The 15,123-nt window shown below is 56.0% G+C and overlaps 1 protein-coding gene across 3 annotated transcripts in view; it reads right to left on the minus strand.

Moving 5' to 3' along the window:
* Kcnq4 (potassium voltage-gated channel subfamily Q member 4) overlaps nt 1–14,233 on the minus strand; it is a 51,470-nt gene extending 37,237 nt beyond the window's left edge. For all 3 annotated transcript variants that reach the window (XM_075945453.1, XM_075945452.1, XM_075945454.1), the window contains exon 1: nt 13,785–14,233. In XM_075945453.1, coding sequence (XP_075801568.1) covers nt 13,785–14,098 — 314 coding nt within the window. In that variant the 5' untranslated portion in view covers nt 14,099–14,233. The remainder of the gene's footprint in view (nt 1–13,784) is intronic.
* Between the last annotated feature and the right edge of the window lie 890 nt (nt 14,234–15,123).

Here is a 15,123-nt window from a genome sequence, read left to right on the forward strand (position 1 = left end):
CTCTTGTAGACCAGGCTGGCCTCGAACTCACAGAGATCCGCCTGCCTCTGCCTCCCGAGTGCTGGGATTAAAGGCGTGCGCCACCATTGCCCGGCCATATATATGCACCATTCAAGGTCCTATCAGAGAACCAGGTCTACTGCTTCAAACTGTTCTAATCTAGCCTCTGGCTTGTTGAAGGCAGGAGGAAGTAAGGGCTGGGTGACCACAGTAGTGCAACAACAGACAAGCACAAACCCAGGGCACAATCCCAGCATTCCTGCCTCCCACCTAGACTTTGCCCTGGGAGCCCTTTTCTGGTTGTTGAGACCTGGGGCCCTCCCAAATGACAAGCCATCAACAGTGTCTACAAGGCATAAGAGAGCTTTCATCTGGGACCTTGACACAGACTTCAACTCTGGTTGCCCAGCGCAGGGATAGATTGAAGAGCCAGGACCAGGCTCCAGAGAAGGAAGGGAGCCCTGGTATAAATAACAGTGGGGGGCCGGGATGTTTGGGCCCATCTCCCAGGCGACGGCTGTGTTTACTGCCCAGCGAGGGGGGAGGCAACCCACACATTTGCCTCCCTGAGTTGTAGCCAAATTTCTCCAGGAAGGGGTGGCCCAGGATTAGCCCCAAACACTCCAACTTTACACCCCAACCGATGGATCATCGGCCTGACAGAGGCCCTAAGCCTCTCTGCCATTTCTGGCCTCCTCTAGCCCCAAATGCTGCAGACTGTACCTTGATCCACCCCAAGCACTCCAGCATTCCGCCACCAAGACCTACTTCTGCTCAAAGTCTGGAAGGCTGGGGAGCATGAGGAGGGCAGGGAGGGCCTTGAGCAGGGAGCTGGGCATGTGCCAGCATCTAGCTGGGGCCACTGGGTATAGAGCAGAAACCAACCTCTCCCACGGCCCTGGCCAAGACACGGGGAGGGCTGCAGCCCCCAGATTAGGAGTGCAAATCCCTTTCCCCAGCCCACAGTTCATCCCATGCCTGTCATGTGAGAGCATTAGATGGCCAAACCCATCATGGGGAGGGCTGGCAGGTGCCCTCTTGATCATGCACTGGCAGTCACACAGACCAAGGGGAAGACCATTGATGCAGCAGGGCAAGGGGGGAAGGTCCTTTCCCGTGGGCAGCAGCTGCACCCAGCCTGGGCTGGGCATGGGGTTGATGAGCTGAGTTCCACAGCAGGTCAGCCCAGCGTACACACACACACACACACACACACACACACACACACACACACACACACACTCACAGAGCTCTGCTCAGCTGTCTGGTGGGTCTTGCCCGGGACAACCGCTAATTTGCAGTCAAAACTGGGGCAGTGTGTCCATCACAGCACACTCAGACACCCGGGCTGTCTCAGCTGAGCCACTTCGTTTGTGTAAGTCACTCTGCTTAAAAAAAAACATTGTGTGCATGTGTGAGCAGATATACTTTGTGTGTGTGCACATGCACACACATATGTGTGCTTTTGTGTGGAGGTCAGCCTCAGAGTCCCACCTACCTCTCTGCTCAGGGGCCCTCCCCGCCCTCCTCATGCTCCCCACTCTTCCAGTCTCTGAGCAGAAGTAGGTCTTGGTGGCAGAATGCTGGAGTACCTGGGGTGGACAGAGGTGCAGACTGCAGCATTTGGGGTGAGGGCAAATACAGAAGGGCTAGAGTCTAAGGAGCCATCCAGCTAATTTTTTTAGACAAAGGACTGCTGACTGGACAAGGCCTGTGGGCCAGCCTTGGGGTTCTGCCTCTCCGACACTGAGATTACAAATTGTACCATTACAATGTTTTTTAAACACGTTTTGCTGATCAAACTTGGATCTTTATGATTGGGTGGTACTCACCTTACTGACCAGGCTATCTCCTAAGACAGGCAGACCAGACGGGCACAAACACACACACACACACACACACACACACACACACACACACTCATTTTTTTCAGTGCTGGGAATCAAACACAGGACCCTGTGCATGCTAGACAAATGTTCTACCATTGAGCTACATTCCCAGACGCCTTTCCCAGCCTGAGTATGAAATGGTACAGTAACATTCCATCCAGGAGATACTACCATGAGAACTTCTGTCATGAGGATTCAGGGAGATTAGTTGAACACACAATAATTAAAGTTCACAACAGGCTAGGTGTGTCTGTGGACCAGCATGTGGGAGAGGGGACCTCCTTTTCAGTACACTGGGAAATCTACCCAGAACTAACCAGAGGGGCCTCTAGTCCTGGGAGGCGCTGTAGGAAGGCTGTGCTTCCTACCGCTGGCAGAGATAACTTAGACCCTCACACGGAGCCTCAGTCCTGGTCTGGGCTCAACTGCTGATTTACGTTTAGTCTTTGTCCAGTTTGTAGCCATGTTTTCTCCTTTAGTAGAATGTCAGAGGAAGGTGTTGGAGGGGGGTGGACAACTGGAAAGATTGCCCTTTAAGCTGTAAGACCGGAGGGGAAAGGAAGCTAGCCCCTGCCTCTTTCTCCAGACTACGCCATCACTGTCTCAGTCAATCCTGGCAGATTCCTACAGGACCCTTCTAGACCACTCCTCTGGGGACACCCACAGACCCCAATCCCAAACCCTCTGGCCCTTTCTAACCAGTCTCTGGACCTGCTCTCACTCTTCCTGCTCCCAAGTACATCCCATCTTTGCTGCCTCTCCCAGGGCCGGGTTTGCATACATGCCTAGAGCTTTCCCTACAGGCAAAGTTCCCAGGGCTGCAGGCCAGGCCGGGACAGCCAGGCCCAAGACAGAGTTACTGGCAGCTGTGGAAGGGTGCTCTGAGATATGGGTCTTGGGGTGAGCAATCGGGATGGCATCCTGGGGTCCCTTTCAGCGTCCTTTTTCCACTGGGGTCCTGGTCAGTCCCAGAAAGGCATTTCTAACAGAATTCTGCTTGTCACGCCCACACTCGGTGCCTTTCAACATCTTCTCCAGGAAGCTGCCACCGCCCAGCAAGCACTGTCCCCACCAAACCAGGCCCAGCTTAAGTCCTATTCTCTGGACACCATGCTAACTAAGATCCTTGTGTTCTAATGTCTTGCTCTCTTATGCATGGGCCTCACCTCTGGCCCCTGGCCTGCACTAGGCCCTCTGCCTGGCTTCCGCACTCACTGGTCTTTTCTGTTTCAGTGTGAGCTGCCTCCTCCAGGAGGGCTTCCCTGCCAGGCTTGGTCTGAGGCTACACGGGGCCATTCAGGATCTAGGGACAGTGGCACTTATCACCCAGTGTAGAGATCCATCCATATCCATGTCCCCCAGGGAGCAGGGCATGGGTCCTGATTCACTGCTCTGTCCTCAGCTTCCTGCGTAGCCTCTCCCACCCCTGCACAGACCCCTGGAACTGCCAGTGAAGTTCTGAATGAGAGCAGGAGAACAAAGGGAAGGAATGAGTCCTTGTAAAGGGGGTGGGAGCAGTGTCCTTGATGCTGAAGTGTTATTGAGGACAGTCTCCCTGAGAAGCAGGTGCTGCTGGGATGAGGAAGGTTCACGAGGTCACAGCCTCCAAAGCTGGACTTCAGGGTGTGGGTCCTAGCCCTGCTACTAACACCCAGGCAGGCAACTCAACTAACATATTTGGGTCTCAGCCCTCATCTGAAAAATGGGCCCAGTGGCAGGAGTCACTTCACAGGGCTTTTGAGAGGCAAGTTCCCAGAGCAGCGTCTGTCTGGCCTTTGGTAAGCACTCAATAAACACCCGCTATTATTATCTTTACTGTTACTGAGAGCTGGGGCAGGGGGAGGAGCTTCAGGAAAGGTGGTGTTGCTGGTTGCCGTCCACTTGCCTTCCCACTGCAAGCCTGACCTGCAGCAGCCATGCACAAGGCTCCTACCCAGACACGGACCTGCAGCAGCCATGCACAAGGCTCCTACCCAGACACGGACCTGCAGCAGCCATGCACAAGGCTCCTACCCAGACATGGACCTGCAGCAGCCATGCACAAGGCTCCTACCCAGACACAGACCTGCAGCAGCCATGCACAAGGCTCCTACCCAGACATGGACCTGCAGCAGCCATGCACAAGGCTCCTACCCAGACATGGACCTGCAGCAGCCATGCACAAGGCTCCTACCCAGACACGGACCTGCAGCAGCCATGCACAAGGCTCCTCCCCAGACACAGACCTGCAGCAGCCATGCACAAGGCTCCTCCCCAGACATGGACCTGCAGCAGCCATGCACAAGGTTCCTTCCCAGACACAGCGCAGGGTCCATGCACACTTAGACTCTCTAGACACTCTCGGTGTTGACTGAATCTAGAAAATTCTCATCCTTCAGACACTCACCTCTTCCTGCCACTTCCTCTTATCGTGACAAGGGCTAGTGCTTAGCCCACAAGCTGCAGCTTCCCTTTCTAAACAATGTGCACAATGACTTACCTACCTTATAGTGATCTTGGGTGTCCATGAATTACTATGTGGAAACCGATTAACACAATTCCTGTTACAGATCTGGCGAAGATCTTATTACTAAATATGGACTCCGAGGACCTCAGCCTGGTGCATCTCTGAGCTGTGGTCCAGGGCTCCCCAAGAAAGGAACTGCCAGCTGATTAACCTGTTCTTACAGGGCCAATCTGGTCCTCCATGGCTGTTTCTCAGGGCTCAAACTAGAGTCAGTAAGAGAGAGATGAGGACTTCAAGGCTCCAGGGAAGTAGGAGCCTGTGATGGAAAGATAAAAATAAGAAAACCAGCTAGGCGGTGGTGGTACACGCCTTTAATCCCAGCACTTGGGAGGTGCAGGGAGGTGGATCTCTGTGAGTTCGAGACCAGCCTGGTCTACAAAGTGAATTCCAGGACAGGCTCCAAAGCTACATAGAGAAACCCTGTCAGAAAATAAATAAATCGAAAAAAAGAAAGCCAGCATATTGCCCTGCTCTTCAGAACACTTCATGATTCACCAAAACTTCAATCAGCAGACAGCCCTGAGAAGTGGCTGGGGCCTCCGTGAGGCTGAACCTGCCTGCTGCTACACAGCACGCAGGGGCAGGGGCCAATTGCAGACTGGAAACTACTGGTCCAGTGTTTAAGGCCAGTCTTGGGAAACAGTCCTGGGCAGAGCCTGAGGGCAGGACCTGGGGCTCCTCTGTTCCCTAATCCTTCCCGCTACCAGGTCTCTTCCAGCTCCTCTGACCTCCATTGCTCAGGAGCCAGGACAGGGCTCCAACTCTTGTGGATTTCATGTTTTGGCCAGATTTCTAAAAACACTTTAGGGACTGTATAAGGCTGTCAACTTTTTATTTTGCCAAGTAAGGACAATTTTTAAAACCCTGTCCTATTACTTGACAGAAGAAAGCATATAGCCCCAGACTTTACGGCAGTCTTTGAAATGGGCTGCTTTTAGCTTAACGAAAAAAAAAATCACCACAATGTCCTTATTTTCCCCAGTTTTTCCCTTGGCCACTGAAAACCACCCTGAGGTCTGCTTTTGCATCTGAGAACTGCTTGGTGCTTGAGGGTCTCACATGGATGGTTTTGAATTCTGGCTCTGCCACGGCCAAGCTGTACGACTTGGTGTGCCTCCATGTCCTGTCAGCAGCTGTGCCGGGCACCGGGGTTGGCAGCCTGTGTCTGCAGAGCAGCAGCTCGGGAAGCACTGAGAGTCCCTTCCCCCATCTGCCCTGCCTATAGCTCCCATGGGCCAAAGGACAGGGGCCCCCTTCATAGCTTAGTGACCAAGGGCCCTGGCGAACCTGTGGCAAAGGGACCCAATAATCCTGTCTCAAAACCTTCAACCTAGCTATTCCTGTCTGTTGGAGGCCTGCACTCAGGATAAAGGCAGGAGCTTCCAGAGAGAAAGGTCCAAGAGTTCCTTTTTCCACTTCTCTCTAGTGGGCAAAGCCCTTCTCCTCCTTAAAACCTGGCTGACGTCACTTTCTTGTGCCTGGACAGTAACTCATTCCCAAATGGAAGTCACACACTGTACTCAGCCCTCCCTACCAGCGTCTGACAGCCCATCGAGGAAGAACCAAGAACACATGGGGCACAGACTTCAACTCTAGGGCCACTGCAGGGCCTGAAGTAGAGTGGGCAGAGAGTGTTTCCAAGAAGAGACAGTGTTCAAACTGGGCTTTGAGGGATGCAAAGGAGTTAGCGACACAGCAGTGGGTGTGAGAAAGGAGTAAGGGACCCGCCTCAGGAAAAGTACACAGAGCATTTAACAGCACCTTGTGGGTCACTTCCAAGAGAAGGCACGGAAAGCATCTGTGGGAAGAACTTCCTGGGGTTTGGAGGTGTGCAAGCCACTGGACCCAGGAAGGAGGACCATTTTAAGGTGTTCACTATCTGGGTACTGTCGGCAAGTTTAGGGATAAAATCCTGAAGGCGAAACTGTCCTCCAAAAGGCAACATAAAGTAGCAGGATTCGGAACTCACCATGAAACGGGGAGGAAAGTGCCCAAGACAAAAGTCCAGAATTCAAGGACAGGAAGAGGGGGCAGAGAGAAGAGGCAGGAGGCAGGAGCCATCCTCCTCCCCAGCAAGGAGGCCCACTGGGGGCTAGAGACAGCTTGTCTAGCTGCACAAGGTTCTGAGTTCAATGGCCTGCATCCTGGGGCGGGCAGGAAATAGGTAAGGGGGCCCTAAACTCAGACCCTTACTAAGGCAGAACAGCAGACAGCTAAGAGCACGGTCCCAGGAGTCTTGTTCTGGATTCAAATGCTGCGTCTACCACTTATTAGCCATGCTGTTGTTGGACAAGTCATTTAACTTCTTTAGTGTGTTTGGGCTTTGTTTATTTGCTGTTTGTTTTTAGACCGGGTCTCACTATGTAGCTCTGGCTGTCCTAGAACTCACTCTGTAGACTAGGCTGGCCTCAAACTCACACAGATCTGCCTGCCTCTGCCTCCCGAGTGCTGGGATCAAAGGTGTGAGCCTCCAGGACTGGCTGTCATTGAACTTCTTAATGCTTCAATCTCTATGTGTGTTTCTGTGTGCAAAGTGCCTGTGCGGTGGGGGCTGGGAATATAGCTCTGAGACAGAGGGCTTGCCTAGCATGCACAAGGTCCTGGGTTAGATCTCTAGCCCCACCACAAAAACAGTGCCAGATGTGGTGATCCCAGCACTTGACCTGAGGATGGAGAAGTTGGAGTGTAGGGTCAGCCTAAGCCAGTTACAAAGACCCTGTATGCACGAGCATGTGTGTGTGTGTGCGCGCTTGCGCGAGTGTGCACACACACACACACACCAAAAATAAGAGAGCCTGAAGGAGTTGCTGACATGTTTACTCTCCATTCCTAGGTTATGCACCCTTCCTCCTCCTTCTGCTGGACCAAGGGTCCCCCTTTCCTCCCCATCCCACTTCTCCCGCTAAGTGGCCTCTAAACCGGCTGGCAGAAGAGATGAGTGAATGCATTGATTGGCTGACCCCTTCCCTGGGGATATAAGGCATACACCATGACAATATCTGTTGAGCTACGTGCTCGGCCATCAGATCCTGTCTCCTAACTCCATTTTCTCACCTGAGAAATGAAGCTATGTATCTGCCAAAGATTTGAGGCCTCTGGAGCAGAGGTCTCTGCTCCCGTGCTCTGGAGCAAGGATGGACTAGACTAAGAAGCTCCGCAGCGTCCCCCCACCTCAAGGAGGATGCTCCCTGGGGCTCCAGACTGCACCTGGGTGGGGGCTGCCCCTCCTGCAGAGGGTGGCAATTGGGCCCAGATGGGCCAGAGCAAAAGCATCTGGATTATGCTGACAAAGCCACTCTTTCTTGCCCTTCTTCTCTCCCTACCTCCCCCCAATCCCCAGAGACAGCCAAGCCCAGCAAAAAATAAACCCAAAAGCAGAGACCTGGACACTCCAGGGAGGGGCTGAAAGAAAGGAAGGGCCAGGGAGATGCAGTGGAGACCCCCTCGCTCACTCCAGAGCCTTCGGGTGCTGGTCTTATTTCCTTTCCGATGTTGGGCTCACAGGAAGCAGCAGAGGGAGAGGGAGGAATGACTGCCTCTTTGCCTGCCTCCCTTAGGTGCTGCCCATGGATTCTTAGCCCAATTAGTCTGCTGCCTGGGGCTGTGCCCCTGCTCTTCACCCCCAGGTGCCAAGCTCCAGGGCACACAGATCCTGCCTTGGGGACAGAGTTGCCCAGTCTGCCTGGAGTCTTGGGGGGGGTTCCATTAGGGTTCCAGAGGTCAGACTATACCTTCTCTCCAGTCCCACAAAGCCTCCAGGTGATTGGCAACCTCCTGGGTATCCTCCAGATGCTCCCGTCTTCTGAAGGGCCCTAGCAGAAGGCACTAGAGACGCCCTTCTCCCATCCCAACTCCTGAATCAGCAGCCCCTCTCCGTGGGCACAGCTCTGTGAATGCGATTCTAAGTAAGTGGGTCCTCTTTCCTGTGAGGCCCATCTGGCAGAAGAGGGCATGAGGCTGAGGATTAGAGTGGATTAGGGATGGGCATCTTCCTATGATGGGTCCCTGGGTTCTAGGGCCACTGGTACTGGGTCCCTCTCTGACTGTGTCCACTAATGGGGGGTGGGGAGGGAGAGGCAAGAACCATGAAGCCCAAACCTTGGCTACACATTGGCACTCTTGAGGTGAGACAGACACACACCCACAGAGCCAGAACCCCAGGCCCCAGTGTTTTTAGAGACTGTTCCCAGCAGCTTCCCCTTAGCCTACACCACTTCCTATCTGCTCCCTGCAGGCAAGGCTCTGGTTCCCCAAGCCTGGCAAAGCTGGCTGATGTCATCTGTGACACAAAAGATCCCATAAGCATCCCAGAGACTCAGGTTAGTGACTGCAGTCACTAGCTGGGTGACGTCCCCTACTCAGTGGGAAGTGAAGATGACTGTCCCCCTGACACAGTGGCTGTGAGGCCTGAGGATGCAGAAAGAAGCTTGGAGGGAGAGGCACTGACTCCACCCAAGGCAGGAGAACATGAGTCTAGGACTTTGAGGCTAGCCTGGGTTAGAGGGAGATTCATCCTAGAAAAGAAAAAGAGCTCAGATGGACCTGGAGGATGCTCCCCAGAAGTCACGAAGTTCCAGGCTCCCAGCAGACACACCAGTGACAAAGGCAATGGCGTCCCTACTACTTCCTCAGCCCGCACCCCCCCCACACACACACACGAGCCCAGGACCCCTGTCAGGCCTGCCATCAGAAGCACAGACAGGACGACGGTGGCTAACTCATGCCTGGCACAGCACTGGCTGCTCTCCTTCCTCAGCCCTGACCACCCAGGAGGCAGCTGTGATTCCCACTGTCCAGACTGGAATGCCCGACGGAGCTCAGAGACTAAGCAACTTTCAGGACAGCTAAGGGCAGCAGCAGAAACAAACCCCATCTGTCAGAGGGAGCCCACAGTCCTATGTCCCCATTCTTGTGTGGGACTAGCTCTGGGGAACTGAAAAGCTTTCCCCTTCCCTCCAACCCTCAATCTCCACAGCAGAGCTGTCCAGGTCTGGCACTGAGGAGAACCGGAGTAGGGAAAGTTCCTCCCAAGGATCCTTCAGGGCAGGCCCCAGAGCCTCCTCCCCCTGTTCCCGGGGCCACTTCTGTGACTCTGATGGCTCAGAGAACTTTAATCACACACTCAAAATGCTGCCACCAGCCAAAGAATAACCACCTCCTCGAGCATGTCTGACTCCAAGATTGTAAGGCTATGGGCTTCTTCAGCAGTGGGGTCTGCAGTCAGACATCCAGCAGGGCTTCCTCAACCGGAAGAAATGTGCTAGAGATTAGAGCGGCCTAACCCAGAACTCCAGAAGTGGGGAGCAGCAGGTGCCAGGGAAAGCGATGGTCACCCCCACACGCACACTGCTTGCAAAGGAAAAACAGAAGCACAAAATTGCCATGGGTCACACACTCTAAGTCATTCCCAGTCACGGCGTGAAGGTGTTGGAGCATCAGGTTTCGGCAGTGCTGTCTGGGAGGCTAAGTGTGACCTTGGAGGGGAGTGTGTCCCGGTCTGTGCCTGGGTATACACGGTCACACACTGCAGGGCTGGGCAAAGCGGCTCAGGGGGCCTTATGGGAGGAGCCCAAGCCAGTCCCACTGAATTACATAGTCCCCAGACTGACCAGGGGTAGCCTGAAGCCCTAGGAAAGCAAAGGCAGAAACTGCATGAAGGGAGTCGCCCTGGTCTGTCCCGGCCCAGATGTCCGTCTCTGACGCCAGCGAGAAGGTGGGACATTAGCTCCTTCTGGGTGATGCTGCATAGGCCACCTGTGACATCTGTGGGCTGCAGTGAGCTTGCCTGCCCTCGAAGCAGCCGAGTAGTTTCCACTTGAGTCTATAAAATCTTGTCACTGCCCCCTGACTGCTGGCGTGTGCTGCTCTGGAGGGGCCTGATGCAGCTGGGGATAACAGCTCTGGGTTGAGGCTTTTCCTTGTGAACTATATGGCCTTCCTTTCCTGGGATTCGCTTTCCTGGTCTGTCAGCTGGGGAGGATAACAGGGCCCACTTCATCAGGCTGGGAAGGGTGAGTGTCCACACAGAGTCAGAAATCTCAGTTTGAACTCCAAGGGTCACATCAGGTGACCTCAGAGAGCAGAGGGATGGTTCTGGACAGGGAGTGTGGACGGAAGGTCTGACCTCCCTGCATCTGCTACTGATTTGCCATGTGATTTTGGTCTCCAGAGCCTTAGTTTTCTCAGAGGCAGGACGGGGCAGTGAGACTGTGGGTAAGAACTGACCCGGTCTGGGTGTCCTGTGTGGGGATAACATTTAGTCCAGGCCTGTCTCAGGTTGGGGTGGGGTACTCCAGGGTTAGGAATGAACAGGCCCCAGAAGCCATGGCCACCTCCTCCCCTCCCCATTCCCACAGCTTCTGACCCCAGGGACAAGGCTGAGGGAGGATGTTTACAGAGCCTTAAACCTTCACTTAGAGAAGTTTGCTGGGGGCTGGGAGCAAGGGTTGAGCGGTGAGAACGTCACAGTGGCCTGGGAGGCGCAGTGAGATTGGGGGAAGGAGGGCTCGGTTGTAGCCCCTAGTAGGCTGGGGCTCCGCAGGTGCTCGTGTGGTCTGGACAGAACCACAGGGAGTGAGTCTGCCCTAGGAGCTCAGTAAAGAGGACTTCACAGAGCGCAGAGAACACGGAGGGTGGAGATGCACACCAGTTCACAGGGCACTGGGGTGAGAGGGCAGAGTGGCAGGACAGAAAGAGTGGAGAAGGGTCCGGTGATCCTAACAAGGAGGAAACAGGGCAGGCACCGTTCATCTCCCAGGGGCACAGCTGAGAGCCAGAGAAGCTGACTTCACTCCTAAGGGCCACGGACAGTGCGGGTCCTGAGGAGACCAGCTGGCTGGCGAGGAAGGTGTCTCAGCCCCCTCCTTCCCAAGTCTTCTCTCCTAGCCCTTCTGTGGGAATCCCATCACATTGGCTCAGGTCTCTGAAAACAGGTCCTAACTGATGCTATGCATGGAACCTGCTCCCCAACTTGGAGACGGTGGGAGTTAAGCTAGAAAAGCAATTCTTGACAAGAACACAAGACCCTACTGTGGAAAGGCTGAGAAACTCCATGTCTGGACCCCATAGAGAACAGGAGGTACTTCTGTGTCAGCTCCTTCCCGAGCCCCGACCCCAGCACTCATTCCTCCCACTCAGCCCCTAGCAGTTCACTCAGCTCTTTCCTACCCATTAGCCCATCCACGAAGAAAGCCCAAATTGTGGGACTTCCGCTCGCTCTGATGGCCTACAATCTAAAGCTCAGAGAGACTCTAAAGCTAACACAGTATCACACAGCACTTGATAGGTAGGGGCTCCTGGCATCTCTGTCTCCCTGACATCCATGATCCACAGCCAATTCCCTGAGATCCCTAAATATCCAGACACTGTCACGCCATGTTTCTCCCTCTAGAATTCCAAGGAATGTCTCCACCCTGGGCTCCTAGACACAAGTGCTCAGGACATAGGTGCTTCTAGCCAGGGCATTCCTGGCATCCGGAAAGGGCCGGATGTGGGGCAAAGGTGTCGTCAGATTTAGCTCCTGGGAGGAAGAGGAGGCCCCTCCAAGGAGTCATGGTAGTGGTGGGTCTGTGTTAGGTTGCTTTCATCTCAGTGACTGTTCCGGGGACAGGCGTGCAGGCTGAAGAACCAAGCTCAGAGCCAAATGACATCTCCAGGCTCAGCGCTGGCTTGGAAAAGTCACCTCCAGGGAGGAAACTTTGGAAGGCACATCTGTGGCCTGTGTCTTATCCTTTACCCACCACCACCACCACCACCACCACCACCACCACCACCACCACCACCACCACCACCACCACCAGGGCTCTACCTGTAAGCTGTACCTCTAGCTCCGGTGCATCACATTCAGTGGGCGCCAGAACCCCTAACCCACCGGCACTGAACTCTACCACTCCACTGAGTCTCTACATCCAGCAGATGCTCGTCCAGTTGTTTTGGGGTACACTGAGATGTGGGTGCTCCTGATCATTCACCTGGACCCAAAACCTGACCTTATATCCTGCAGAAATTCACAGTTGCCACCTCAATAGAAAGTCCCCTTCCTCTATTCTTCCTTGTGCCACTTTCTGCTCCCCAAGGTTCTGTGGGCCCCCATTCTCGTGGGGCAGAGGCAGGTGAGCATATACCAGTGGGGGCAAGTAGAAAGACACAGGCAAGAAAAGCCAGGCAAAAGGGTGGCCAGGCAGGTGGTCATGTAGACAGACAGATGACAGACACAGAGGCATCGAAATCAATAACTGGATAGGCCCACATAGCGTGGACACAGATGGACAGAAAGGCTGTGGGACAGACAGACAGATAGACACACACGAGGGGAAACTTAAGTCTAGCAGAGGGACACACAGACAGATTGTGAAGTGGCCAGTAGGTGGACAAAGTGGGCTGCCCAGAGACCCTAAGACTGGCAGTAGTAAAGGGACTTAAGAGCAGCACACTGTCCCTCCCGGGCACTCCTAAGCATCCCAGCGCCAGGCCCAGCCCATTAACCGATATGGCCTGGGCCTCTCATGTTCCTGGCTGGGCCAGGCCTTCCCCCAAGACCGCCTAACAAGCTGCCAAAATTCACTCTTTACATCCAAGAGGGGTCAGTGTTTTGAAAGTTGTAGGAGCCTGCTGAGGGAAGGAGGGGCCCCACAGCGTCACTGTTTCCAAACATACCCCTCTCTTCTTTCTTTTTCCCCATGCCCAGAGCCAGGCCTAGTACAGCGGGCCAGCAAAGCAGGAGAGCTGGGCCCAGCCTGCAGGGCAAGGCAGGACAAGACAGGGCAGGGCAGCCAGGGCAGTCGGGGCAGCCTGCTGCCTCCGCTGTTTCGAAGTTGCAGGGCAAGGCTAATGAAGACACAGTTAAAGTTGGGAACAGCACACAGGCCTGTCAGGGCCATAGGGACCCTAGACACCTACAATCAGAGGCCAGTCCTAAGCTGGGCACAGCCTGTTTCTGAAGAGGGAAATCTCCAAGGGGACCAGGTGGGAGCACAACATGGCTATTGAGCCTGAGAAGAGATGGCAGGAAAATGTGGGGGCTAGGGGACACAGCTGGGGGGACTTGAAGAAAAGAGCCCCACTTTAGTGGCTTCGCAGACTTGGTAGAGCAGAGACCAGCAAGAAGCTGAAAGCCCAGAGTAGCTGGGACAGAGCAATGGGGTTCTGCGATCAGGATGAAAGTAAGAAGAGGAGGGAGAAGAGGTCAGACGAGGGCAGCAGGGGTCAGCGCTGAGAGATCAAGGGTTAGGACCAAGCTGGGGGACCAAAAAGGGGGCTCAGGTCCGAGAGGGAGGGCTGAGGGACTGCCGCGGGGCAGGAGCAGGAGGTGGAGCCAGCGGGGGCGGCGGTCCCCAAAGGAGCCCGGCTCACGCGGGGCACGCGAAGGGGCGCTGGGTTCCCCAACTTACATGAAGACGTGGTAGACGAAGGCCCAGCCGCGGGGCCGCTCCAGCACGTTGTAGACCCAGTTCTGCAGGCGGCGGTAGCGCTTGTGCGCGGCGGAGGAGCGCTGGCCGCAGGCGGAGCCCGAGCCCGAGCCCGGCCCAGGGAGGGGCGCGCCCGGCGGCAGGGGGCTGCCCAGAAGGCCCAGGCGACGCGGAGAGCCGCCCCCGCCCGCCTCGCCCTGTTCGCTCTGCACGGCGGTGAGCGCCACCAGCTCGGCGCGGGGGGCGTCCCCAGGCGGGGGGCCCAGGCCGAGGCGGCGCGGGGGGGCCTCGGCCATGGGCGGCGCCGGGCAGGGGGCCGGGGCGTTGCGGGGCGGGGGCGCACTCGGGCCGCTCAGAGGCGCATGGCTCGAACCCCGGGCCGGCGAGGCGACCCTGGGCGCACACGCGGGCGGCGGGGGCTAGGGGCCGGGCCGGGGCCGTGCGGGGACCGGGGGCGGTCGCTCGGAGCCTCGGGGCCGCGGGAGCCCGTACTGACCGCCCGCTTCCCCGGCGACTGGGGCGGCTCTTTCCGACTCCAACTCTCTTATTACGCGCTCCATGCCGCTCGCCTTTCCACCTGCCGCCGGCGCGCCGCTCACATGTCACCCTCCCCCGCCCCGCCCCGCCCCTCCCCCGCCCGCCCCGCGGCGGCCTTCCCAAATCGGGAGGGAGCGAGAGAGGCGAGCGCGGGGAGGGGACCTGTGCCCTACGCGGCGGGGCAGGGCGCGCGGTCCGCTCGGTCGGTGTGTGCTGGCCCCGAGCGCGTGGCGCTGGCAACACGAGGGGCAGCGAGGTCGGACATATACTAACTAGTGGTGGCCCTGGTGTTCGGCGCTGAGGAGGGAGATTGTGACGCCTCGTGCGTGGTTGTGGAAAGTGGGGCGTGGAGTGGAGTTGTGGCCGCGGTCTCGCGAGGGACACTCATATTGTACAGTGATGGTGTATGTGTGTCCAGAGAAGTGCCTACTTGTGCGCACTACCAGGCTACCCATGGGTCTGTGTGGGTTCAGTGTGAGTGGATGGATGGATGGATGGATGGATGGATGGATGGATGGATGGATGGATGGATGGATGGAAGAAAGTGAAGATGAGTGAGCCGGGCAGTGCAGCGCGACGGGTGGTGTAAGCGAGGTGTGCCCGTCGGGTTGTGCCCTTCGTTTCTTGTACAGGGTGTTTAAAGTTCGCGGAGTGCTGAGTGAGGTTGGGACAGCAGCTGTCGCTTCTCCCGCTGTTACCTGAAGGGTCTGGTGCCCTAACAGCTACCGAGACGTGTGGGGCGGTGTAGCTTACAGCTGGGCCCAGATGTGTCTCTCCTTGTAGC

This window comes from Microtus pennsylvanicus, chromosome 13 (genome assembly GCF_037038515.1).
Source record: "Microtus pennsylvanicus isolate mMicPen1 chromosome 13, mMicPen1.hap1, whole genome shotgun sequence".
In the NCBI taxonomy this organism is placed as follows: Eukaryota; Metazoa; Chordata; class Mammalia; order Rodentia; family Cricetidae; genus Microtus; species Microtus pennsylvanicus.